The sequence below is a fragment of the Magnolia sinica genome, chromosome 5 (genome assembly GCF_029962835.1).
Source record: "Magnolia sinica isolate HGM2019 chromosome 5, MsV1, whole genome shotgun sequence".
In the NCBI taxonomy this organism is placed as follows: Eukaryota; Viridiplantae; Streptophyta; class Magnoliopsida; order Magnoliales; family Magnoliaceae; genus Magnolia; species Magnolia sinica.
In genome coordinates this window covers 113,996,191-114,023,940 of record NC_080577.1, presented here as the reverse complement: position 1 = coordinate 114,023,940, position 27,750 = coordinate 113,996,191, and the positions used below count along the sequence as shown (strand labels likewise).

The following is a 27,750-nucleotide window of genomic DNA, read 5'->3' as shown; positions in this document are numbered from 1 at the left end:
TGCATTTTTAATGTAATTAGTGAAACAAATAAACTCTAAGAAATTAGGCAAGGTTAAAGGCCAATCCAAGCCTAATATTTCTTGAGAGGACCATACGTGTAACCCAGTCTATATAGAATTTTAACCTAAGCCAGCCAACCCAATCTTAACCTAAACTCCTCCATGCCTGATCCTAGGTAACTTAACCCAATTCAAAATATACATGACTATTCCTGCTACTATGAAATCACATATCCTCTACAAATAGGAGATGCATAATGACGAAAGGTACACACATATCCTCACCCCTAAACCTCTATCGAACTATTAGACCCAGATTTCAGGCCATCTGAGGATCCCCTATATTAGCCAGGGTTTTTATTGTCCTCCTTCCATACAGGTGTCGAAGCAGCGAAGGAGGTGAGCCAGAAACCACATCAACACCACTCAACCTGAAAATGGCTCAAACCGAACCCAACTGGATTGACTATTCACAACTCAACCTGAAATAGCTCAACCCAAACCCAACTTCCACCAAACTGAGGACATGGACAACCTGACCCCACCCGACCCTGGCAGGGTCATTGCAGCCTAGCCCACGAGGAAAGTTCAGATCCCGTACAGGCGTTTCACGCGCGCACGTTTCCCACACGCGTGCAAAATCATTAAACCCCGCCATGAACCCGGGCGCCCACTGTACTCTGGCAGAGTGTGATGGATTATACGCAGGCACGTATAGAAATTACCAAAAATTCTATACATGGGATACATGCAATAGAAATTAAACTGTCCAAATCATAGGTCCCAGTCTATATATATCATGAAAAAAAAAAAAGGAACCAGTTATCTGATGGTCTGACCATCGGATTGGTAGACATTTATCGGACCGTTCAAAAAGCAAAATATCCAACGGTCCTGTTTCAACAAACAAGTGTCCATGAATCATGGATTATAAATCTTCAAACAATATGATTTTCGAAATATGGCCTATCGACCGTAGTTTCCACAATCCAGTCAGTTTAATTTGAGTTAAGATTCGTCACGTATACGATATCAGAGTTCCTGCGTATCAAGCGTAGTACTCTGTCAGAGTATCACATTGCTCCCCATAAATTCTCACTCCCTTTGCAGCTTCTATCCGAGACATATTCCAGAAAGAAGATGTCGGGAACGTTTCTCTTCTTCCCCTCCACCACTCCATCTTCTTCTCCTCTCTTTTCTAAGAAGAAGCCAATCTCAGCCGTCCATTCTACCACTACCTTCCTTCCCTTTCATCACCACCATCATCATCAGCTGAAGCAGCATCGACTTGTAGCGAAGAAGGAGAAGGAGGAGGAGCAGAGGTCCGTTGCATTCTGCAGTTCGAGCTATGAAGTCGGTGGAGGTTTCACGGACGGTGAGGATTTCGCCACGGCAGCATCAGCTCTAGGTCGTTTCTATGAAGAAGAAGAAGGAGAGGAGAAATGGGAATCTTCCAGATACGAAGCGCTTCTCAAAGGCGGCGAGCAGGTTGCTTCTCTCCTCCAGGAGATGGTCGATTTGGTAAATAAAATCTCCCTCTTATACCCATACATACATACATACATACGGTGGCATGTTCGTATATTCAATTGTCATTATCCTTAAGAACTTGAGAAGTTCCTCATGAATCCAGCTGGTTGGGTCACAAGTTACAGTCCGCCTATTAGATAACTTCCAAAATTTCATGTGTGTGACATCCAACCCGTCCAATAGGTTGGCCCCACCATGAGAATTACCATATGCAAAAATCAGCCACGTCCACTCATTGAGTGGGCCACATGTTATTTTGGGAGATGGCTAAGAACAGAAAATGAATTCAGAGTAGGCTAACTGTCTCCTTGGAGATGAGTGTACTTCACTAGAAAACATGTGGCTTGTAGAGATGTAGACAGACCATTGGAAAACTGTAGAGCTGAGCACGACCATGTCACTATCTATAGGACTAGTTCTGCCCCACACAAGTGCAGCAAGACAACAGAGTCCCTAGGATCAATCGGCCCATCTCAAAACTTTAACTCCAATTCTGGCTGCACTAACAGATTGGAGCTAGAAATCTACGGTGGAGACTTGTTGCATAAGAACTAAGGTTTTGTAGAGAAAGGGAGAGAGCAGAGAAAGGGGGGAGAGAGAGAGATGCAGCGATTTTTCTATATCTTTAGTTATTCTCTGCTTAGGATTTTGTAGGGAGCAAGGACTCTCTGTCTCTGTAAAGGCTAGAAGCATCTAAAACTGTTATGAATTAAAATGTTTTCTTGTTAAGAAACTTATTAAAACATTTTTCTGTATCTTAGGGGCTGTTTGGATGCCTGTAACTTCTGTAAAATGTAAGAAAGTGTAGTTACATGTAACTTTCATACAGTTGGTGTTTGGGGGAGAAATCTTACAAGGGGGAGAAATCCCTTTGGATTTGGACAATTTGGACCAGTCACTGTTTTGCTTTTAACCATCCAGTTGATGGGCATTAATTGGAATAGTTAGGATTGTTTGGTCAGTGTGATTTTAGAGATATGCTCATCTGCAACGGAGCCCACAGTTTGGATGGCCTAGATGGCTAGACATCATTGCCACATGTGAGGATGAGTCACCACCATTTTTTAAATGGTACAAAACTGAGATTGGAGTCTAGCCCCGGACCTACAGACATACATAAATAGGTACATATATAAAAACATACATACATACAATGACACATTTTTTTTTGAAAGACAACAAGGACTTTATTGAAGCAAAAGAAAAACAGAAACAAAGGGGAGAGCTCGACTGCTGAGATAGCCGACCAACTACTCTCCTAAAAAGAGTACATTACAACCGTTAAGCTTTTCGACAGAAGAGGCCCACTCAACTATTAAGTGAATCACCCTATGAACAGAAAACTCCACCGAGTTAGTAATACCATCAAAACATCTCCCATTCCTTTCTTCCCACACGGCCCACCAAACAGCCAAGAGAGACATTCTCCATAGCTTAGTCTTTTGCTTACCACACCTCATACCATGCCAGGCCTGAAGAAGGCCTTGAGCCGAATCTAGGAAGGTCCAGGGAACCTCAAAACGAGATAGAATTTCTGTCCAAATCTGATATATGAACGCGCAGTGAACAAAGAGGTGGTCCACTGATTCTTCATCTGCCATTTGTATTTTCAATTGTCATTATCTTCAAGAAATTGGCCTTCTTTTTTTCTTTTTTCGAAGTTCTGTCAATGTTTCTCTAGTGACCAACATGTCCATTTTAATATTGAATTCTTGAGCATGACCTCAGCATGCACCGCATGGCAGAGATATCAGAATTGTTCCAAATCGTCTGAATTTTCGAATGCCTATTCTGCAATACATGTTGAGATTCCTGCCCACTGTTATTGGATGGTGGGAGAAACGTGCTGGTGTGAACTGTGGCCACACAATCGTTTCCCTGAATTAGTACTTGCCATTTTCATAGTCACCCTGTTTGCTCATTTTTCCAATTGATGTGTGATCCATGTATTGAATCGTGTATGCTGCAAAAAAAATTGCATTTCTCCCAGTTCTTTTGAATTGCCCAATGCCCCACCCAATGTTCCTTCTTTGTTCTTTATTGTGTAATCCCATATGTATGCATTAGGCAATGCATGAACTTACAGCCATATGTGCTGAATTCGCAAGTGTTTCTAACACCCAAGATGCCCTCATCTGGGCCCAACCATGCAGTTATCTCACTCAAAATTTACGTGTGTCCTCACATTGGGTGGGATACTGTTTGAAACCAAATGCGTGGATAAGAAAAGGCTTGTCCAAGGTTTTGTAGGCTGTCCATTTCTTTCAGACATTGTGGCCCAACTGATGAGTGGACCAATGGAATTTTTTTTTTTTTTTGGGGGTGGACTCACCAGCTGGACAGCTTCTATCTCACACATACATGATGGAGGTTGTGGAATACACATGGGGATTACAAACCTCCATGTAGATGCACGTATGAAAAAAATATCATCATGAATATGAGGAAACTCAAGAGCTTTGCATATTTTTTCCCAGTCTCCTTGACATGGCCTTCTGAGGATTCATCATGCCCATTTTCATTCTTTTCATCAGCATCTAAGCCTTGTCCCAACTAAGTAGGGTCATCTGCATCAAATCTTGTTATGCCGTTCTACTCTATCAAGGACCATATGCTCAGTTTCATTCTTTTCATATGTTGACATATATGGACAAGTACATACTTAGGCAGGGGTGCGCGTGTGTGCACCTGTGTGCAGTTGGAGGATATGAACATGGATGAAACATCAGAGGCAGCGGCAGTGGAGTTAGTTGCCCAAGGAGTGATTGGGAAGAGAGTTGATCAGATGGAGTCTGGATTTATGATGGCTCTTGATTACATGATCCAGCTTGCCGAAAAGGACAATGATGACCAGGTATGTCCTTGCCATGCCAAAGATTTTGTTTTCCACAATTCCAATTTTGTTAAACACGATTGTGCAATTTTTGAGAAATTGTAATGGAGATTAAAAAGAAAAGAAAATGGCTGAGAGAAACAACCACCAGTCATGTTTTGGGTTCTCAATTATATAGGGCCTTTTAAAGAGATTTGGTATTGACTAGAATACCTCTGTCAACAAATGTTGCTACAAAAATTGTAGAATATGTTGAATGCCAAATACAGTGTTAGTCTTGACTAATTGCTTTAGATGCTTTGAAGCATGGTTTTAAGACTCGTCCGAGTTGGGTGTGACTCAGACAAGTCCACTTTGCATTTGGCGCTTCCTGATTTAGTTTGATGCCACAAATTGGCCTGACTCGGACAAGTCCACTCTGCATTCAGCACTTCATGATTCAGTTCGATACCACGAATTCCCCCCACTCCCAATTTTAGCGAGTTGTGATTCGGGCGAGCCAATACTCCTCCCCAATTTGAGCGAGTTGTGACTTGACTCAACACCGAACAACTCAATTTGAGTCTCCAAGTCTAAAAACCATGCTTCATAGTTGTCACTTGGAACTGGTAAAGCTTTTTTTTTTGGACATCTGAAATCCAATCTGAAATTTGAGCCACTGCCATCTTGACATACATTGCTTGAAACTATTCCTTCGCGTTGCCACAGACTGAGGGAGAAACTATTTAATACATTTGGTGAATTAGCATATGTCGGATGCCTTCTGTATAAGTGAAGAGTGAGAATAGGCCAGGTGTTCTACCGTGGGAGATCCTCATATGTTAACATCCAACCATGTATGGGATGGGAGTTAACCTGAAGCAGAAGCAGTTAAGGATTCAAAATTCAGCCAAGACTCCGTTTCGGTGGTCACTGTTCTGTGTCAGCCCCACCAAATATATATTTTCAGACTGAGTTGGAGTGAGTCTTTCTAGTTTCTGTTCCTGGTTGCAGTCCTAGACTGAGTTTTGATTCCTTCAATAAGCTGAGACAATACATAGATGAACAAGCTCCATGTGAAAGGCCAGATGAGTAAGTGCCCACACATGTGGGTCATATTCATTTAACTCTCATCCTTGGAGATGCGGAATTCAGATGGAGGGAACAATATTGCCGCATGCTTTAATTGGATTTGTGAGCGATTCAAGACCCGAAATAAAAATGAGAACACATAAGAAAGGGAAATTAGACATTTTATGGTCTATTCAACTCTGTAGATGAGATTTTTTTCCCCTGGCAGTAGAGATGGTGGAATAGTATAATATGAAGAGACAAGGTGAAAATCTTTACCAAACGGTTCTGTTCAAACTTCAAACAGAACAGGTATTTCCGTTCTACCCTACACAAAACAGCCTCTTTCAGAAAACTTTAGGGCCTGTTTGGTAGACTCCTGAAAATGGGTTCTTCTCATTTTAGTTAATCATAATTATTTATTAGAGATCATGATATCTAATACATAGTTATGATTAACTAAATGAAATTATGTACTAAAGATCATGATCTCAAGTACACAAGTATGATTAACTAAAATGAGATGAACCCATTTTCAGGCATCTTCCACAGAGGCCCTTAGCCAATATATGGTGTGCAAGGTGCAACACTCTACTAGCAAGTGACTTGTTGAGGTAGCCTACACAATAATGCCAGTGAGATATATGACATTTTCCTCTTTTGGTAATTCTGTCAGGTAACCTACATTTTCCTCTTTACGTATGTGCAGTAGGTCTTCTACCTTATTATTGACTGGGGAAATCTAATAGCCCATGTGAAGCATATATAGTCCCTTGTTGGGCATGTGGCTCTCAAGTCATCCATGCAGAAATTCATTGGGCGAGTCCCAGTATGGATGAACCTTGTTAAACAAACCATATGAATTGGACAACACTGCACAAGTGGACATCTGTTTAATGGCCCTTTCTCATTCAAAGCGGATGGTTTCCAAATATTTACCTCACGTCCATTTTCATCCGTCAATTGGACTGATGAGATTGTCCAATTGATGAGATGTTCCTGTCATTTCCTGTCCACAGCGCGACTCACCCTAAGGAACTGTTGTGCTACATGTTAGCGAAGAGCACCAGAAGGAAATTGATGCTCTCCGTTTGGATCGGCTTCACCAAATGAGCATTTAAGTTAGGGCGGAGCTATTGTCTGATTTAAGTTTCTGTGCTTGTACGGTGTCCTGTTATTTGGTTTACATTGACAATTTGACGTCTTGCTTTTGGGTGTCCAGCGCAAGTCACTGTTGGAGGTGATCAAGGAGACTGTATTGTCCCATCTTACCAAAAAGTGCCCCCCACATGTGAGCCTGTCCTTTTGGCATATGTTGTGATATTTCTTCACTCTAAGAAGTTCCAAATTCAACCATGTCCAAACATTATCCTTAAAAGGTTCTGTTCTGGTTTGGCAACAGGTTCAAGTGATTGGTCTGCTTTGTCGAACTCCTGAAAAAGAAAGCAGACATGAATTGTTGCGCCGAGTAGCTGCAGGTGGTGGTGTATTTACTGGTGAGAAGGGTGCAAAGGTTCAACTTCCAGGGGCAAATCTGAATGATATTGCTAACCAGGCAGATGATCTACTGGAGGCATGTAGCCAATATTTTGCATGAAAATGTTTGCATGCATTCTGTTTCATAATTTGGATTTGGCATCAAAGCATGCAAGATTTTCTTTTCCCTACTTTTATAATGTATGGTTTGATTTGGAAGTTCATGCATATCATGATGAATGAAGCTGTCACTTTTTCCATAGAGGAATTACATGATAGTTGACAGGATATGAACATCATACTTGGCTTTCAGTTTGTTTAGGTGGGGCCCATGTTTGGGGTTTTCAGTTTGGGCCTGTCATGGATAGACCATGCCCTAAATATCTTCTTTATTGGACATGGTGGCCACCAATCTTGGGTCTTTGTTCAACTGAATAGGGACTTTGCAGTCTTCTCAATATCTATTTGCAGGTCACAAATTGAAAGGTTGGGATGGTCCAATCTGGCAGAGTTTTGGGTCTTAGTTCATCAATGATGTGCTGCTTCAGGCCAATCGTCTGAAATCTGAATCAAGGAAAACATGAAATCCACTTGTACAAACTGAAAGTATACTGTGCCAATCCTCTGCTTGAAGATCATATGATTCCTCTTTTCTATAATTCTGCTCTCTACCTCTCTCATTTTGGTATACCTTCTGTCTTTGGACTTCTGATCCGAAACCCTTGGCTCTATTTTTGATCCTGAACATTTCAAAAATCGGATGGTATTGTTGGTCTGTATATGAATAGGAGTCCTGCTCAACATCTTATTCAAAGTTTTCTTAAAACCCTCTCATGGGCAAAAGATAGGGTATGTATGGAGTTAGGAAAATGCCTTTTCTATTCTATTCTTTTTCTTTTTTTCCTACTGAGAGAAATTGTTTTGGGATCCATGATCTATGTTTCTTGTTCCTAAGCAGTTATGGATTCTCATCATCTTCATAAACTTTAGAATTTTTAATCTTACAGTTAAGTGAGTTCTTCAAAATCCTGCAAACTAATATGAAATGCATACCTTTACTTGTTTTCAGTAAAATGTGAGAAACCATAATGGTAAGTTGGGGAATGCGAACAAGACATGTGAGTGGGGTCCTCACTGCACACATGTGAGAAATTCAGGCATCAATCAAGTGGGTCCTACTTTGAACATAGCAACGTCATCATCTAAGCCTTAATCCCAACTAATTGGGGTCGGCTACATGAATATGTTTCTGCCATTCCACTCTGCAAAGGGCCACAACTTCAGTTAGCCCATTGGTCATCGTCTTTTCTTACTACCTCCACCTTCATTCTTTTGGGCTTTCCCTTTGCCCTTTTAGAGCTCCTAAATAGCATGATTCTTAGTCTCCATTGCATATGACCAAACCATCCAGTCTACTTTCCCTCATTTTATTTCCTATTGGTGTTACTCTTAAGTTCTCTCATCTTTCTACTTTGAACATATCCTGACCGAAAAATTAGGGTGGTATGCTTCTCAAGCAAGTGTATATTCAACCTGAACCACTGGTTATTTTTATCTCTTTCCATATTTCTTGTACAAATGTTGCCACTTGAGGAGCGGACAAATCTGATTTTTCGACTAGGTTATACTTCCGGTGGTCTCTCACAATGAATGGCCCGGATCTCGCACGAATGTGCCATGTTGCCAGTATCTATTTATCGCTTGTGCAGAAGTGGTAGAGTACTTTTGACGGTAAACGGAAACATATGTTGAAATACAGCAGCAAAATTTAACATGATTTACCAGATGTGGTTGCAGAAAAGCTCAGTCATTATTGCGATTGAATTTATCAGATAGAGAAGGATGCATTTCTGCATTTGCACTTCCATGACATGAACCTGAAGCTGAACATGCAAATTCATAAAATGGCATATCATAACTTTCATCACCTGTATATGGCTCGTGATTTTTTCAAGATTCTTCTAAAATGCAGTTAATTGCTAATTATTTGCACAGACAATGGAAGCTAGGCCATCAATTCCAGATCGGAAGCTGCTCGCGAGGCTTGTTTTAATCAGGGAGGAAGCCCGGAACATGATGGGTGGTGGAATATTGGACGAAAGAAATGACCGGGGTCTGAGTACGCTCCCAGAAGCAGAGGTCTGAATTCATCTGAGGTTCCGGTTTTTGCTGATCAAATATAACATTTCTGATGAATTTCATTAGCTTTTATTATGTTATCTAATGTAGGTAAAATTGTTAAAATAGTTAGTGACGCAGCATAGTTCTAATCATGAGCTTTGATAAGCTCTTCATGTACACAGAACCCGTGCCAGCATGGCACATTAGTGTGAGATCCAATCCATCCATGAAGGTTCTCTGACCTTCAACATGTTTTCCCAAAAATAAATCTGGTACATAGCATGTGGGCCCCAATATTGGAAACAGGTGGATGGGTTGGAAAACTTCTGCATGTTTTTCAGAGGTGTGCATTTGTTTTGCCAACTGTGATCTTACCTGACCTGTGGATCGACCTGATTCTTGGGTTTGGGCATCAATATAGTGGCTCTTTTGTGATGGATGGATTGGATCTCAGACCTATCATGCCATGCTGGCAGCCTGACACATGTTTGGTGTGTACGTGAGTTTTATTGTGCATGTATGTTCGCGTAGTAAAGCTCATTAATCATTTTTTAATATGGTTGGTAGAAATGGTGGTCTCAATTCTCAACTTGTAAGAGCTGTTGAAAAAAAAAAAAAACCTCAGCTTGCAGAGCTATGATGAACTGAAATGGTACACATTTACATCTGCTGTTTGAAGGGGAGTTCGTACTTTAAAAATCCATTCTTTTCAAATTGCATACACATTTTGAACTGGAATAGTACAAAAGTGTACTATTTCAATTCCTGAAAGACATAATGGCTGCATGCAACACAATCTGGATTGGTCTAGATATCATTTCATTTTTGGCACACTCCACCCAAATTAGGTGGTACTGGGAAGATGCTGGCCTACGTAATGCATGGATAAAATCAACCCATCCATCATATGCGTCAGCCATGTTACCTCCAGGTCCCTAAAATCATGATGATCTGTGAATTAGGTGCGGCACATCACAGTGAAAAAGTTGGGAAGGAACATCCCCCGTTGATTAACTTGGAGGGACCATCATGTTGTATATATGGAATCCATGTCATTCAGACCCTTCATCTTGTCTGGATGAAGGGTCTGGCTGAAAATCATGCTGTTTCAAAATTCAGTTGGGCCCTTGTGTAAATCAAGTCTGGCTGTCCATTCTCACATTGTTCCCCGTGTTGTGGCCCCCTTGAGTGTTGGATCAAGCTGATTTTTGGCACCAGGGAGTTATACGAGGTGACACATCTGATGGGCGGGTTGGACTACTGTCATACATCACATGGGCACAGTACCACAGTAAGCTTATAATGCAAGGGCATTTTCACACTGGGCTCGAGTGAGGTCGCTTGTGGGCACACTCGGGGTGAGTGCGGCCCATGGAGGAGGTCTCATGTTCGAGACTCCTCACCGGGGGTGATTAATGCGCATTTCACACCAGACTCAAGTGGGGTAGCCTGTGGGATGCGGGGACACACTCGGGGTGGGCGGCCCATGTGATTTGGGGACCACGAAAGGGGTTCAGTCGAGGTCCTAACCCATGTGATGTGGAGCCTGGGCTATGAGATAAAGGGATTAATTCGCCATACTCTAACAATTCGAGCTTCTAGAGCAAATGGTTAATTGTCCTGTATCAAATTGGTATCAGAGTAGGAAGTCTCGTGTTCGAGACTCCTCACTGGAAGTGATTAATGTAAGGGCATTTTCACACCAGGCTCAAGTGGGGTCGCTTATAGGATGCAGGGGCACACTCGGGGTGGATGCGGCCCACAGAGGAGGTCTCGTGTTCGAGACTCCTCACCGGGGGTAATTAATGCGCATTTCACATCAGGGTCAAGTAGGGTAGCCCGTGGGATGCGGGGACACACTCGAGGTGGGCGGCACATGTGATTTGGGGCCCACGAAGGGGGTTCAGTCGAGGTCCTAACCCATGCGATGTGGGGCCTGGGCTATGAGATAAAGGGATTAATTCGCCATACTCTAACAGTTCGAGCTTTTAGAGCAAGTGGTTAATTGTCCTGCATCAGCTTACAGTGGTACTGATACCACTCGAGCGTGCCCCACATAATTTTATTGTAGTTCTTTTTCGTAGTCTTCATCACGCACTTCTCTGCATATTAGATCTGTGTCAGGCCCGCTTTCAAAAATATTTGAGGATATCCTATCGTGCTTAGTTACTGCAAATGAATATAAAATCTGGAAAGAATTGGACATGCTCTTGGAGATCATTTCGGAGAAATGCTATCATTTCTATGCAGTTCCATCCTCACCATAACCTGGAGGCAAACATGTATATTTCTCAGTAGTGACAATGTGATGGGCCACCATTTGGATGGGCTATAGGTGAAAAATGCAGTGATCGGACAACTCCTAACCATCCAGTTCTTGTGGTGATTTTGCCTGTTAAAATGTAGAGCAAAGTTATGTTTTGAGTTACCTGCCCCATTCTCAGACTACCGATGATTTTAGGATATGGTCCATATGGCTCTTCCATCCGGTGGCCCACCAAAACAGGATTACCGATCACCAAAAATTTTCTGTAGGCTAACTTTCCCTACAACCCACACATTTTTACAAGTGTCTTCCCGTGAAAATGTATGATAGTTTCAAGGGCAAAAATGGAAACAATTTTTCAAAGGCACAAAAAATGGGTCGTCCCATACTTGTAGCTGTACGTGAATTCTCTCAAGACAATGGTCCCTACGGATCTAGCCAAGTGCCACTTGTACAATATGGAACATACAATTTATTTATTTATTTATTTGAAGGATATGGAACTACAATTTCATGAGTTGGCAGTGGCATTCCTCTTTATTTGAGTAGACTGCGACAAAAGATGAGCTAGGTTGTATTCGCTTGCATTTCTTCTCTTTATGGTAGGGCATGAACACATCTACTCTTAAGTGCAGGTGAACTTTCTAACCAAGCTGGTTGCTTTGAAACCTGGAAGAACTGTCCAAGAGATGATAAGCAATGTAATGCAAGGAAAAGATGAAGGTGCGGACAGCTCTGGCAAGGATGAGGAAGATATTGCTGCCAGGCGACGGACATCAAGTGGAATTGCAGGCAGGGTTAGTTCCATTTCACTTGGTACTAGAAGCAAGCAGTACTGCTAGAGAAATTCTCAAGTTATTCATCCATGGATAGACTTAAGAAGTGATTTGTGGAACTTGTGCCAGCCTGGCAGACATGTTCGAGATATGGATCATTGATCAGCCATGGCCCACTGTTAACATTCCCTGGATCCTAAATCAGGCTAGCCAACTCACAGGTGGCAGACACATGTTAGGCCTTTGGGCCAACTCTCCTTTTCCCCCCATTTTCTAACCAACATTTTTTGGTAAACACGTCACTCTGATATCTGTTTCAGAGTTGTTCAAGAGTGAATGGCTCTGATCTCTCACATGTGCTGGGTTGGCATTTTTGCCAGCACTGCCTCTTCAATCTATCCTTGCACTAAACACATTAGCATTCCTTGTTCTATATTTTCAATTTGGTGGATTGGATGACACACTTGCTCTTGCCTTATTGATTATTATTATTATTGGGTTTTCCAGGCCAGTGTCACGGACCGTAAACCACGTCCTGTACGCCCCGGGATGTTCCTTGAGACAGTTTCCAAGGTAGAAATTTCATTTCCTTATTTCTTGTGGAATTTTATTCTTCAGTTGTATGGACCGATGCAAAACAAAAATGATAGAATGAAACATCCAACAGTATCAGCCGATTGGGTTATGGCTCCTTATTTAGAGACATTATACAATTGTCAACCCAAGAATGCCTGCAGTTGGGTTTTCAGTTTGTGCAAGAGGGAACCATGATTCATTTGTCCATACGATTGATATTATGGCCTGCACTTTGGATGGCCATGCACCAAAAATCTCCCAAGGCGGTAAAATCCTAACCCTTCAATAAATTGTGGGTGGCAGATAGATTTATGAAATAAAATGCAGGAAGGGTACATAAACTGAAAAGGGCCAAAGATTCAATGGAATCTTTTGGTTTTTGGGTTGGGAACATATCTATGGTTTGGATCACTGAAGCATGTTTGTTTCAATACAATAGATATTCTCACATTGAGTAATACTACCTCTATCACTTAACAAGCACCTAGCTCTAAAACTCTCTCACTTGACTCAAAACTAGGTCAGGTCAACCTGACTCAGCAAGATTTTGAGCCGAGTCATTAGGGAACTCGGCCCAGAGAGTGGCTCGGCCCTGACTCGGAACGACTTGTTGAGCTGACTCACTAACTCAGTTGCCTCTACTCATCTCGCAATGACTTGGCACAATTCGCTCGCTCTGTCAAAGAGATTTTTAATAAAAGCAGGATGGAGTAGAGAGGTAAATCGAATCCTCTACCTCTGAGGGGATGCCTAATGCACTCAACGAACAGGCCAAGCAACAACAGTTCCTTTTCTGTCTCATTTTATATTCCTTATATGGAAATAATTATATCAAATACTCTTTATTATTACTTACAATTTTTTTATAATTATTACTATCAGTTGGGGTAAGGCTCAGATTATGATGATGATAATTATTAACTATCAATTCGAGTTGGTTCGAGTCTAATTGACCTATGTGAACACGAGTCTAGTCGAATTTTCGAGTTTTTTGAACTATGAATGAGCATGTATATAAGGACCTGTTTTTATATAATATTTCCTCTCCTTTTATGCATGTTAGGTATTGGGTGGCATCTATGCTGGAAATGTATCTGGCATTACAGCACAGCATCTAGAATGGGTAACTGAAAATCTTCTACTTTAGAATTCTTATCTACTTTAATACTTCAGTGAATGTGGACGGGACCATGCAAATGGAGAAGGGACTTCACCTCATGTGTGAAAGATCCAAGCCACTGATCAGGTGGGGACTGTTCAACCAAGAAATGCTTATGCCAGACCTTACCCGTTGATTAGTATGGATCTGACACTGGCAGGGCTTGTTTTGTGGGTTATATGACCTTAAGAGGGGTTTATCTAACGGGAAGATATCTTGTCTGTTTGGCCACAATCCAGCCAACGGATCACATGTTGAGATCCTATCTTGGGTGGCCATCTGGCTGGGATGGATCATGGATCATCACAAGACCTATTGAAAACACCTCTATAAAGAGAGATTTTAACCAGGATTATCTCCTTAACCACGGTTATGACTTTTAATGCCATGTGTCTAACAGTTAGCACTTGTGCGGTAAAGCCTCTTCTCCATCTCGCTCATGTGGACCTTATTGGCAGCTGGCAGCTCTCATCCTTCTCTTGATGAATTGACTTGTGTATTGTTCTTGCTTACAGGTTCATCAGAAGACTCTCCAAGTTCTGCAAGAAATAGCTTTTTAACCATGCTTGAAGACATTCTCTTGCCGTGTCCCATTAAGACTGTCTTCTTGCCAACTCCTCCACACATGAACAAACCAAAAACAGGCGTCGTTTTTTCTCACCGTATGAAGAGGTTAGTGGTTGGCCACAAGATTTGTAAATTTGTGTATTACAACTGTTCAAAATCTCAACTTTCAAACATTTAGAACGGTCTTATATAATTAAATCTATATATGCACATGAAAGAAAAAGAGAGAAAAGAGGAGTATTTCCATTGGAGTCGAGTTTTTTTTTTTGTTTTTTTCCCCTTCATATTCATTGCTAGAGAACTAGTCATGTGCCAAAGGTTTTATTTATTTATTTTTTACACCCACCCACTTGCACACACTCCACATGGGCACTCAAACCCATGACAACAGTGTTGAAATGCAGTGCATCTACCACTGGGCCATGCATCAAGACCTGTGTGCCAAAGGTTAGGATCATCTTTCATCTCTTGCTGTCCAGACCTATAAGAAAATATTCGGATCATTCTGTGTGTGTGGGTGTGGGGTTTGCTAGCCCCCCTCTCGCTTTCTCCAGTCACACATTTACATGCGGCTCACATCCGATCTTTCAGGTTTTTGGGTCGTCTGAAGCACTGCATGATGCGGCCTCCACCATGAATGAAGATGGGGAAAATGAGGCCAGTCCACTCATCAGGTCTCTCTCTCTCTCTCTCTCTCTCTCTCTCTCTCTCACACACACACACACACACAAGCACACTAGTGTTTGAATGTCTTGAACTTGTGATGTGGGCGAGATTGATCATCATCATGAGGGAAGGCAAAGTTCTGTACCGGACAGTCTGTTCAGGGTGGACAGCCTATCCCTGATTTGTCTCCCCATTTTATGCAGGGGAACGAAGACAAATGAGGATTCCTTATCCCCAATACTATACTTCTTTAAGGATAGCATGTTGGAGGGAAGAAGTTTAAAAGTTTTTTAAGTGTTCCCATTTTGGTATTTGTTGGAACATGATATTCTGTACACATCGCTACATTTTCTTCTAAGTTAATAGTTTCAATGCCCCACATGTGCCACCATCAATTTTCAAGTACTCACATGTGTCATTATTCAAAATAGTAATTTTCACGACTTCTTTATAGAAGTTCTTAGATCAGGTGGTGTTAGAAGTTCTTAGATCAGGTGGTGTTAGTTGTGCAAGACTAATATGGAAAAGAGAAAAGGGATTGCCCATCTTTGGAACTATGAGCAACTGGGGCTATGGCACATGAGCTGCACATGAAATGAGGGGATGGGCGACTGTTATCACTGTTTCTCTTGCTGTGGCCCACTTAAATTCCTAATTTGCCTACTTTTTATGCTGGTATGCTAATGCGAATAAATGTAACAGATGTAAAGAGTGAATGTTACACAATTATCAAGTTGGTTCATAGCCTCTCCTTAATTAGATGCTTGGTGCAGGCTACACATAGAGAAAAGAGGTTGGTGTAGAGTACATTCATTTTCATTAAAAGAAGTTGATAAGATTAACTGCAGGGTGAAAGAGATTTGTGGCAGTCTACAGATGTTTTAAGACGAGGATTGGATATTTCATCTCTCCCTTGATCTTGACTGTTCACTTTTCACGTTATTGATCAGATGGGTAGGATCACCTTACAAATAAGAGTTGATGAGGCCAACATGGGGTCCACCAATAATGGACATGCCCCAAAGTTCTAATCCTAGCTATCCATATTTTGACCTCATCAGCTTGAATGTGGATGGCGGTTTATTGGTTGCCAATCCAAAGGTTGTAGACCATTCAATTTGGGAGATTTGTGGATTATCATCCCTCCATATTCACGGATTGGATCGTGGAACCATGAGCTCACATCCATCAACTCCAGCCTCTAAACATGATCCACATCGGTGGGGTTGGACGGATCCTGTAATTCAAGAATCAAGAGTTGGGTCTAAATGGGCTGGGCTGGGTTGATGAAATCAAATATGAATGAGGCCAGTCGGGTCCAAAACCTACCTAGGCCCGGCACGTTTAGATCCGACCCGTCCAAATTGAGGGTTGCATTGCCGATGTGGGACGACCATGTGAAATTTGGCCCGTTCAGGTGGGTCCCACTGAGAACATGGCCTAGCCCAATAAAACAGGCCGGTCCATCATCATGTGTGTATGTATCTGTCGCCTACCTGGCGACTGCATGGACCTGATCTTTGTGACAGGCCCCACCTAGTGAATGGTGAAGATCTGACATAGGTATCTTGTTGGCTGTTGGCACGAGTGGAATTGCTAAGCGCGCCCAAGTGAGTCTAACACGCGTGCGAGGTCAGACTCAGAACCGGTCAAGCCGTTGTATGGATACGCCTCGTCTTGTAAATTACGCTGGTCTGGTCATCACGTTGGCCACACGTCTACATGGAATTGGACGGTAGCAATTCACCCCGTGCACTTCTCGCACTCAGATTCGGTCGTGACCCCTCCAGTGCCCATTTCTGTCCTGCAAAAGCTCTGTGGGCCTCGCCTTGATGTATTCGTTTTATCCACGCCGTCCATCCAGATCGCGAGCTCATTTGAAGGCATAAGCCCGAAAACGAGGCAGATCGAAATCTCAGGTGGACCACACCACAGGAAATAGTGGCGATTGAACGCCCACTACTAAAAACTTCATTGGACCACTGTAATGTTTATTTGCCATCGAACCTATTGATTATGTCAGACAGACCTAGATGAAGGAACAACACTGTAAGCTTGATCCAAAACTTTTGTGCCCCTGATAAAATTTTAATGGTCGGCGTTCAATCAGATCCATTGCAGCATAAACAAATGGACGGCTTTTTTGTATGCACTGTGGCCCACCTCAGGAGAAGAACTTCCCAATTTTTGAGATATGAGATCTAAGGATTATTTCCAACCTGATGGAAAGATCTGATCACTCACACGTGTTTATATTGGCAAAAGAGAAATTTACCACTGTACGACCCATTTATGGCCCATTTACCCGCTTAGGCCCACTCCTTTTTACCTGACCAGAATATGCCCCACTTGTACGGACGGCTTGCTAAAGGTCGAAAATGCCCCTGTTTTTTTTAAAAGCGGATCGTTTGGTTCTGGCACGTTGTTTCCTATAGCTACGGATTATAACCGTAGCCATATCCGCAGCCATTGACAAGTTTTATCTGAGCGGTAATACCGCCGATCCGGTGGTAATGCCACCGACCTCTGGGCGTCTCTGTGGTAGTGCAGCTCGAGTGCAGTAGTGCTGCCCCATTTTTTTTTTTTAATTGGGTGGGTCCCATCGTGGGCTCCACATAAATTTGAATGGGCCCCACACTCAATGTTCATGATTTTGGTGGGCCCCACATCCACTTGTGCACTTTTTTTTTTTTTTTTTTTTTTTACATGGATAACTTTATTCTACCTACATTTTTCTCTAATACATATTTATACAAATATGTATATATAGGCATATAAATTTTTTTCGCTATTTTTTTCAGTTATTTCTTTATTCATTTAACAAGAATATCTTCTAAACCACAATTAGTTACTTGATGTACCCTATATGATTTTGGGGTAAGAGAAGCAACTTTAGCCAACCAACCTGTTTTTTTCCAAGATTCCATTAGGTCGATGGTCGAAAATCCATTTCATTCACTTCACAGTCAATTTCAATTAGTTCGCGGTCAATTTCATTCATTTCATTTACTTCACGATCAATTTCATGCATTTCATGGTCAATCCCGGCGATTCCGCTTCACTCCACGGTCAATTCCCTTCATTTCATAGTCAATTCCCATCACTTCACGGTCAATTCCCTAAACTTCACAGTCATTTTCGTGCATTTCACAGTCAATTCCAGCGATTCCGTTTCACTTCACGGTCATTTTCATGCATTTCACGGTCAATTCCCTTCACTTCACGGTCATTTCCATGCATTTCACGGTCAATTCACTTCACTTCACGGTCATTTCCATGCATTTCACAGTTATTTCCGGCGATTCCATTTCATTTCACAGTCATTTCCATGCATTTTACGGTCAATTCCCTTCACTTCATGGTCATTTCCATGCATTTCACTATCAATTTGCTTCACTTCAAGGTCATTTCCATGCATTTCACGGATATTTTCGGCGATTCCGTTTCATTTCACGGTCATTTCCATGCATTTCATGGTCAATTCCCTTAACTTCACGGTCATTTTCATGCATTTTACGGTCATTTCTGGCGATTCCGTTTCATTTCATGGTCATTTCCATGCATTTCATGGTCAATTCCCTTCACTTCAAGGTCATTTCCATGCATTTTACGATCATTTCTGGCGATTCCGTTTCATTTCATGGTCATTTCCATGCATTTCATGGTCAATTCCCTTCACTTCACGGTCATTTTCATGCATTTCATGGTCAATTCGCTTCCCTTCATGGTCATTTCCATGCATTTCAAAGTCATTTTCGGCAATTCCGTTTCATTTCACAGTCATTTCCATACATTTCACGGTCAATTCCCTTCACTTCACGGTCATTTCCATGCATTTCACGGTCAATTGTTTCGCTTCACGATCATTTCCATGTATTTCACAGTCATTTCCGATGATTCCATTTCATTTCACAATCATTTCCATGCATTTTACGGTCAATTCCCTTCACTTCACGGTCATTTCTGGCTATTCTGTTTCATTTCATGGTCATTTCCATGCATTTTGCGGTCAATTCCCTTCACTTCACGGTCATTTCTATGCATTTCACGGTCAATTCGCTTCCCTTCATGGCCATTTCCATGCATTTTACGGTCATTTCCGGCAATTCCGTTTCATTTCATGGTCATTTCCATGCATTTCACGGTCAATTCCGACGATTCCATTTCATTTCATGGTCATTTCCATGCATTTCACGGTCAATTCCCTTCACTTTACGGTCATTTCCATGCATTTCACAGTCAATTACCTTCACTTTACGGTCATTTCCATGAATTTCACGGTCAATTCACTTCACTTCACGGTCATTTCCATGCATTTCATGGTCATTTTCGGCGATTCCGTTTCATTTCACGATCATTTCCATGCATTTCACGGTCAATTCGCTTCACTTCACAGTCATTTCTATGCATTTCATGATCATTTCCGACGATTCTGTTTCATTTCACGGTCATTCCATGCATTTCACCGTCAATTCCCTTCACTTCACGGTCATTTCCATGCATTTCACAGTCAATTCACTTCACTTCACGGTCATTTCCATGCATTTCACGGTCATTTCCGACAATTCCATTTCATTTTACGGTCAATTCAATGCATTTCACGGTCAATTCCCTTCACTTCATGGTCAATTCAATGCATTTCACAGTCAATTCGCTTCACTTCATGGTTAATTCCCTTTACTTTACGGTCAATTCAATGCATTACATGGTCGATTCCCTTTACTTCACGGTCAATTCAATGCATTTCATGGTCAATTCCCTTTACTTCATGGTCATTTGCATGCATTCTACGGTTAATTCCGGCGATTCCCCTTCACTTCACGGTCAATTCCCTTTACTTTACGGTTAATTCAATGCATTTCACGGTTAATTCCCTTCATTTCACAGTCAATTCCCTTTACTTCATGATCAATTTAATGTATTCCATGGTCAATTCCCTTTACTTCACGTGAAATTGAGCGAGCCTAACATGAAATTTATCGAGCCGAACATGAAATTGAGCGAGCCTAATGTGAATTGACCGTGAAATGCATTGAAATGACCGTGAAGTAAAGGGAATTGACTGTGAAGTGCATTGAATTGACCATGAAGTAAAAGGAATTGACTGTGAAATGCATGGAAATGACCGTGGAGTGAAGGGAATTGACTGTGAAATGCATTGAATTGACTGTGAAGTAAAGGGAATTGACTGTGAAATGCATGAAATTGACCGTGAAATGAAGGGAATTGTCTAGGAAATGCATGGAATTGACCGTGAAGTGAAAGGAATTGACCGTGGAATGCATGGAATTGATGGGGAAGTGAAGTAGAATTGCCGGAATTGATCGTGAAATGCATGGAAATGACCATGAAATGCATTGAAATGACCGTGAAGTAAAGAGAATTGACCGTGAAATGCATTAAATTGACCGTGAAGTAAAGGAAATTGAACATGAAATGCATGGAATTGACCGTTAAGTGAAGGGAAATCGTGGGAATTGATTGTGAAATGCATGGATTTGATCGTGAAATGAAGGGAATTGACCGTAAAATGCATGGAATTGACTGTGAAGTGAAGTAAATTGACCATGAAGTGAAGGGAATTGACCGTGAAATGCATTGAATTGACTGTGAAGTAAATGGAATTGACTGTGAAATGCATGGAATTAACCGTGAAATGAAGGGAATTGACCGGAAAATGCATGAAATTGACCGTGAAGTGAAGGGAATTGACCGGGAAATGCATGGAATTAACCGTGAAGTGAAGGGAATTGACCATGAAATGCATGGAATTGACCGTGAAGTGAAGTGGAATTGCCGGAATTGACCGTGAAATGCATGGAAATGACCGTGAAATGAAGGGAATTGACTGTGAAATACATTGAAATGACCGTGAAGTAAAGGGAATTGACCGTAAAATGCATTGAATTGATCGTGAAGTAAAAGGAATTGACCGTGAAGTGAAAGGGAATCGCCAGAATTGACCGTGAAATGCATGGAATTGATGATGAAATGAAGGGAATTGACCGTGAAATGCATTGAATTGACCATGAAGTGAATGGAATTGACCATGAAGTGAAGGGCAATTGCTAGAATTGACTGCGAAATGCATGGAATTGACCGTGAAGAAGGAAATTGACCGTGAAATGCATTAAATTGACCGTGAGTAAAGGGAATTAATGGTGAAATGCATGGAATTGACTGTGAAGTGAAGGGAATTGCCGGAATTGACCATGAAATGCATAGAAATGACCGTGAAGTGAAGGGAATTGATAGTGAAATGCACTGAATTGACCGTAAAGCAAATGGAATTGACTGTGAAGTGAAGGAGAATTGCCAAAATTGATCATGAAGTGCATGGAACTGGCTGTGAAATGAAGGGAATTGACCGTGAAATGCACGGAATTGACCGTTAAGTGAAGGGAATTGACTGTGAAATGCATGGAATTGACCGTGAAGTGAAGGGGGATCGTCGGGATTGACCGTGAAATGCATGGAATTGATCGCGAAGTAAATGAAATGAATAAAATTGACTACGAAGTGATTGAAATGGATTTTCGACCATTGACCAGATGGAATCTTGGAAAATAACCAAGTTGGTTGGCTAAAATAGCTTCACCTATGTCACGCCCCGAAATTCGAGTACCCGAATAAGGTCTTCGGGACCCGAATCTCAAGGTGTGAGTTAAATATAATACATTAATTACAATCCAATTGATTTAATTAAATTCAATCAACACTCAACATCATCTAAAAGGAAATACAACTGAAATGTTTATTTAATTCAACCCTTTCTATATCGAAATTTGAACATAAACTAAACCTAATAACAAAATGCTTTGAATTAAAACTAAACCTGATAAAAAAAATAAAATAAAATAAAAATAAAGCTAATAGTAGAGACCCGCCTGCTCGTAATATTCCAGCTCTGCACCTGTGCATTTGTTTTAGTAGGATGAGCATAACAGCCCAGTAGGGTCGTTTCTTACCCAAAATTTAACATGTTCAGATAATATCAATTTTTAAAAGAAGGAATCGAAAACAGATAATGGAATTTAACAACAGAATTATGAAATGCAATACATGTAATATTTTCATGAATACGCCTAACATTTGTATTATTTCTTACAACACCGTATCCAAGTGGATGGTCACGTTGCATTAACGCCCATGCACTGGTACCTCATGGTGAAGGACCCTTTTATACGTTAGCTGGTCAAACTACTGCTCCAGTTGTACTCCTGACGTATGTCCACGCACACAATTGTACTCATACGCCGTACACAAAGGAGACTCCAAAGGATCCAATGGGTTCTAGGGTCTTTCACCCAAGGGACACGATTGCCCTACTTGCTGACTTTAGGGTCTCTCACCCAAGGGACACGATCGCCCTACTTGCTAATACAACCATATATACATTTTTTTTTTTTTACAATTTAACTAATCAATAGATAAGCATGAATAACATGAACAATTCTAATATCAACAAAAATAATGATTAATAATTTAATAAATTCAATTTCTACACTATAATGCAAGTTCTATATGAGGTACATAAATTTGTTAAAATATCAAGTTCTATACGAGTTCCACCCTTGAGTAATAAATCTCACATTGAGTGGCTGGGCCTACTAAAATTCATGGTTACTTTCGCATTCTCAGCTCAAATATTTTTATTTATTTATTTTATTTTTTGTGGCCCACCATCAAAAGTTGGTTCGGCAATTTGGACGGTCTGATTACCATACCAACATTTCATGGTGGACGGTTGAGGAGTCACCACCATATTAAAAATGGCAGTAAACTATCATGATATTGTTATTTAATAAAGAGGTAGATTGTGGAAATAAATCCATACAACAAACCGAGTAACTGGTGTATCCCAAAGTAATAATTAATAATGCAGGTATATGATGAATGTATACACTACAGAGCCGGAGGGGTCATGACCACTTGCACAAATCCAAAGCCGTTGGTTGATTTCTAGAATACATGCAGCAACTCCAATGCCCCACCATTCAATTTTTCATGGAAAATGGGAAAGCTACTCGCGCGAGTAGGATTTGAATCCTACTCGTGGGTCATGTGCCACACAAGACACGTGTGTGATATCTATTCCATTCATTTGAGAGGTCATGTTTTCTATGTTCCCATTACTTGAAAATTTAGCAGTTAAACTAAATAGGTGGACCATACTTGCAAGTTGAATAAGGAACGTTGTTAGCTTTCATTCATTCATGGTGCCTAAGAAAATGGACAGACCTTGCTCTTTTATTTATTTATTTATTTATTATATTTATCTGGGCACGTTGAAGATGTGGATTGCATGGTACATTTCTCAGACTTACAGTTGTGTGCTATGTTCCGCATATGGAGAAGAGTAAGATTGTAGTCATACTCGCCTATCCCGCACTAGCAAAGTCCCATTATAATAAGAAGATCTCCAGTTCAACTGGTTGGAAACATTACGGTCCATCAAGTAAATAACTTCTAACCTTTAATTTACAAGTAAAATCTAACACATTCAATAGGTTTATTATACTATTAGGATCACTTACAAGAAAACACTTACATTCACTCATTAAATGGATAATACTATTTATCAACAGTTATAACTTATTTTCTATTTTTGGTGGATATCCTGACTAGTATATAGGATTGATTTTTCATATAAATGTTCTTCATGTTGTTTTAAACGAATTGAAAGGGTTGGATTTTTAATGAACTTAATATGTCATAAATCTATTGCTAGGTGGACCGAACTTGTGGTCTAGCTTGATGGACTTGAAACATTCTCCATTAAAGTAGTTTCTCATGGTACATCTCCTGACTTTTCATGAGGAGTTATTTGATACTCTGGTGGAGTACGACGATTGACATGCACACACTCTGAAATTGCAAATGAGGCATATGATAACACAAATATAAATCAAAATATAAATTTATTTTGCAAATTTATTTTTATATAGAATTTATAAATCAAAATATAAACTTAGATAATTGGTTTATTTTATTCGGTAAATTTATTTTATTATATATATATAATTATTATTTCAACATTAAATATCAGGAATATATATATAATAAAAATAAAAATAAAATATAAATTCATGAATAAGTAGGATTTCCTACATAAAAATCAACTGATAATAATATTCCAAAAAAATAAACATAATAATTAACTGAAAATATTAAATCTCAAGAGAGATCACCTACCTTAAAGTTTGACGATCCGCCTCCGCTCTAATCTCCCTCTCTCTTGATCTACAGAGCTTTCTCTTTCCCCCTCTCTCTTGATCTACCCGGTTTACTCTCCCTTTATGATACGATTGAAACTTTGTTTATATCTTTCCTTTCTTTTTAATGGATATGAGGAAAGAGGCGGAAGAGTGGGAGATGTGGGCAGTTTCATTTCGTGGGAGGGTTCGGCGGCCATTACCGTACAAAACGGAAGGAAAGTGGAGAAAGTGGTTTAGCCGTGCGGAAGATATAACTTTCATTTTTATTTTCTTTTAAATTTTTTTAAGATATAGTGGGTCCCACTAACAATAATTTAAATCCACTCCGTCCATTATCCCGGCTTGGCCAAGAGAATATATAAGGTAAAAAAAATGAGGTTAATCTGAAACTCAGGTGGGCCACACGCAAATGGACGGCGGGGTTAGTTCCCATAAAAAAAATTGGGTTGTTACATTCTACCCCCCTTAACAAAAATTTCGTCCCCGAAATTTAACATACCTATCATATGAAGAGATGAGGGTACTTCTCTCGGATTTCATCCTCTCGCTCCCACGAAGCTTCGTCCACGCCATGATGCCCCCATTGAACCTTCACGAGTGGTATCGATCTTGTTCGAAGTACTTGCTCCTTCCTGTCGAGGATGCGAATCGGTTGCTCTATGTATGAAACATCCTCACGGATTTTCAGCGGCTCCCAGTCAATGATATGCGATGTATCTCTTTCGTACTTCCGAAGCATAGATATATGAAATACGTCGTGGACGCCAAAAAGTTGAGGAGGTAAGGCTAGTCTGTAGGCTACGAGGCCTACTCTCTGCAAGATCTCGAATGGTCCAATGTAACGTGGTGCCAATTTTCCTTTCTTCCCAAATCGCATAACTCCTTTCATCGGGGATACCTTAAGGAACACATGGTCTCCAATAACGAACTCCAAGTTCTTTCGGCGATTGTCGGCGTAGCTCTTCTGGCGACTCTGAGCAGTACGTATACGTTCTTTGATGATGGAAATCTTCTCGGATGTCTCTTGCACTAGTTCCGGTCCCAACAATGTTCTTTCACCTACTTCGGTCCAACAACTTGGTGATCTGCAGGGTCTTCCGTATAAAGCTTCAAATGGTGCCATGCCAATACTGGATTGGAAACTATTGTTGTAGGCGAATTCTACTAAATAGAGGTGGTCATCCCAATTTCCCTTGAAGTCGAGAATGCAGCTGCGAAGCATGTCTTCGAGGATTTGATTTACCCGCTCCGTTTGTCCGTCAGTCTGCGGATGAAAAGCCGTGTTGTAATCTAGCGTCGTTCCCAAGGCCTTCTGAAGACTCTTCCAAAAGCGTGATGTAAACCTGGGGTCTCGATCAGATACAATGGACACAGGGATGCCGTGAAGCCTAACAATCTCCTTGATATACTGCTTAAGTCATCTAGGGACGAAGAAATACGTATAGGAAAAAAGTGTGCTGACTTTGTTAGTCGATCTATGATCACCCATATCGCATCATGATGACGGCTTGTTTTCGGTAGTCCGACAATAAAGTCCATCGATATGTGCTCCCACTTCCACTCTGTGACCTGTAATGGTTGCAAAAGTCCCGACGGCTTCTGATGTTCTGCTTTAACCTGCTGACAAGTAAGACACCTCGCAACATAGTTGGCTATCTCCCTCTTCATATTACTCCACCAATATTGACGTCGTACGTCACGGTACATCTTGGTTCCTCCTGGGTGGATGGTGAATTTTGTGCGGTGCGCCTCATCTAAGATTTCTTGCCTTAATTCAGATATATCTGGAACACATAACCTCTCTTGAAATCTAACTCCACCATCAGAGCCTACTCGCCACTCTAAGTTGTCCTTTCCCGCTTCTTCTATTATTTTCTCTTGTAGCCATACATCATTCTTCTGCGCTTCTATTATTCGTCGCACCTAGAAAAGAAAGTTCTGAATAACTATATCCTAATATAAGAATTAAAGGGTTAATATAAATGGATAATTTAGAAATTACTAACCAGAGTGGGTTGCACCACTAAATTACTGATATAAGCCCGAGGTTCATCGATACGTAGTCTGACTTCAAAATCTTTAACTATATCAAGCATCTCCCATTCTTTAATCATTAAACTTGCCACCAGCTTGCGCGCCTTCCTGCTTAACGCGTCAGCTACAACATTCGCCTTGCCTGGATGATAGCAAATATCGAAATGATAATCCTTCAAGAATTCCATCCATCTCCTTTGCCGCATATTTAGGTCATTTTGATCAAAAAGATACTTTAAACTCTTGTGATCCGAGTACAGTTCAAACTGCTCACCATAAAGATAATGCCTCCAAATTTTTAAGGCAAACACTACAGCTGCAAGCTCTAAGTCGTGAGTGGGATAATTTTGCTCATGAGATTTCAACTGCCTTGACGCGAATGCTATTGCTTTACCACCTTGCATCAGCACACATCCCAACCCTTGATAAGATGCATCAGTATATACTACAAATATTTCCCCTTCTGCTGGTAAAGAAAGTACTGGGGCTTCTGTTAATCGCTTCTTCAATTCAGAGAAAGCCTGCTCACAACTTTCATTCCATTTAAAAGAAGTGCCCTTCTTGGTCAAGTTAGTCAATGGCCTTGCTAACTTAGAGAATCCCTCAATAAACCTTCTATAATATCCAGCTAATCCGAGAAAACTGCGCACTTCTGTCACATTGGTGGGCTGTTCCCAATTTAACACTGCTTCGACTTTCGATGGATCTACTGACACTCCTTTTTCCGATACCACATGCCCTAAGAACTTTACTTCGTTCTTCCAAAAGTCACATTTTGAAGCTTTGGCATACAACTGATTGTCCTTTAGAGTTTGAAGAGCTATTCGAAGGTGTTCAGCATGATCTTCTTGCGTCTTGGAGTAAATTAAAATATCATCTATGAACACTATCACGAATCGGTCCAAATACGGTTTGAAGACCCTGTTCATGAGGTCCATAAATACTGCTGGAGCGTTCGTTAGTCCGAAGGGCATCACTAGAAATTCATAATGGCCATATCGAGTCCTAAAGGCAGTTTTGGGTACATCATCATCTCTAATCCTCAACTGATGATATCCAGACCGTAGGTCTATCTTTGAAAAATATTTAGCTCCCTTCAACTGATCGAATAAATCATTTATCCTCGGCAACGGGTACCTGTTCTTGATAGTCGCCTTATTAAGTTGACGGTAATCGATGCATAGCCTCAAAGAACCATCCTTCTTTCTTACAAATAATACCGGTGCACCCCACGGCGACGTACTAGCCCTAATGAAGCCTTGGTCTTGGAGCTGCTGAAGTTGCTCTCTTAATTCCCTCAATTCAACAGGTGCCATACGGTATGGTGCTCTGGAGATTGGTGCAGTCCCAGGTACCAGATCGATTGTGAAATCCACATCTCTCTTTGGCGGTAATCCAGGGATATCTTGAAATACTTCTGGAAATTCATTAACAATCAAAATTTGTTCTACTCCTTGAGGTTCAACTTCCGAGATGGC

The 27,750-nt window shown here is 41.0% G+C and overlaps 1 protein-coding gene across 3 annotated transcripts; it reads left to right on the top strand.

Annotated features, from left to right (window-relative positions):
* Positions 1–1,112: 1,112 nt before the first annotated feature.
* LOC131246809 (protein PEP-RELATED DEVELOPMENT ARRESTED 1, chloroplastic) lies at positions 1,113–15,422 on the top strand. 3 transcript variants are annotated; one of them, XM_058247227.1, is made up of 11 exons: positions 1,113–1,521; positions 4,229–4,384; positions 6,636–6,704; positions 6,816–6,986; positions 8,885–9,028; positions 11,912–12,073; positions 12,560–12,625; positions 13,692–13,751; positions 14,303–14,459; positions 14,946–15,028; positions 15,224–15,422. In XM_058247227.1, exons 1-9 carry the CDS (start codon positions 1,141–1,143, stop codon positions 14,345–14,347), a joined length of 1,254 nt encoding a protein of 417 aa, XP_058103210.1. In that variant the 5' UTR covers positions 1,113–1,140; the 3' UTR covers positions 14,348–14,459; positions 14,946–15,028; positions 15,224–15,422. The 3 variants fall into 3 exon arrangements, with proteins under 3 accessions (XP_058103210.1, XP_058103208.1, XP_058103209.1); XM_058247225.1 differs by having other exon boundaries at positions 14,946–15,422; XM_058247226.1 differs by having other exon boundaries at positions 14,303–14,801; positions 14,946–15,422.
* Positions 15,423–27,750: the final 12,328 nt, after the last annotated feature.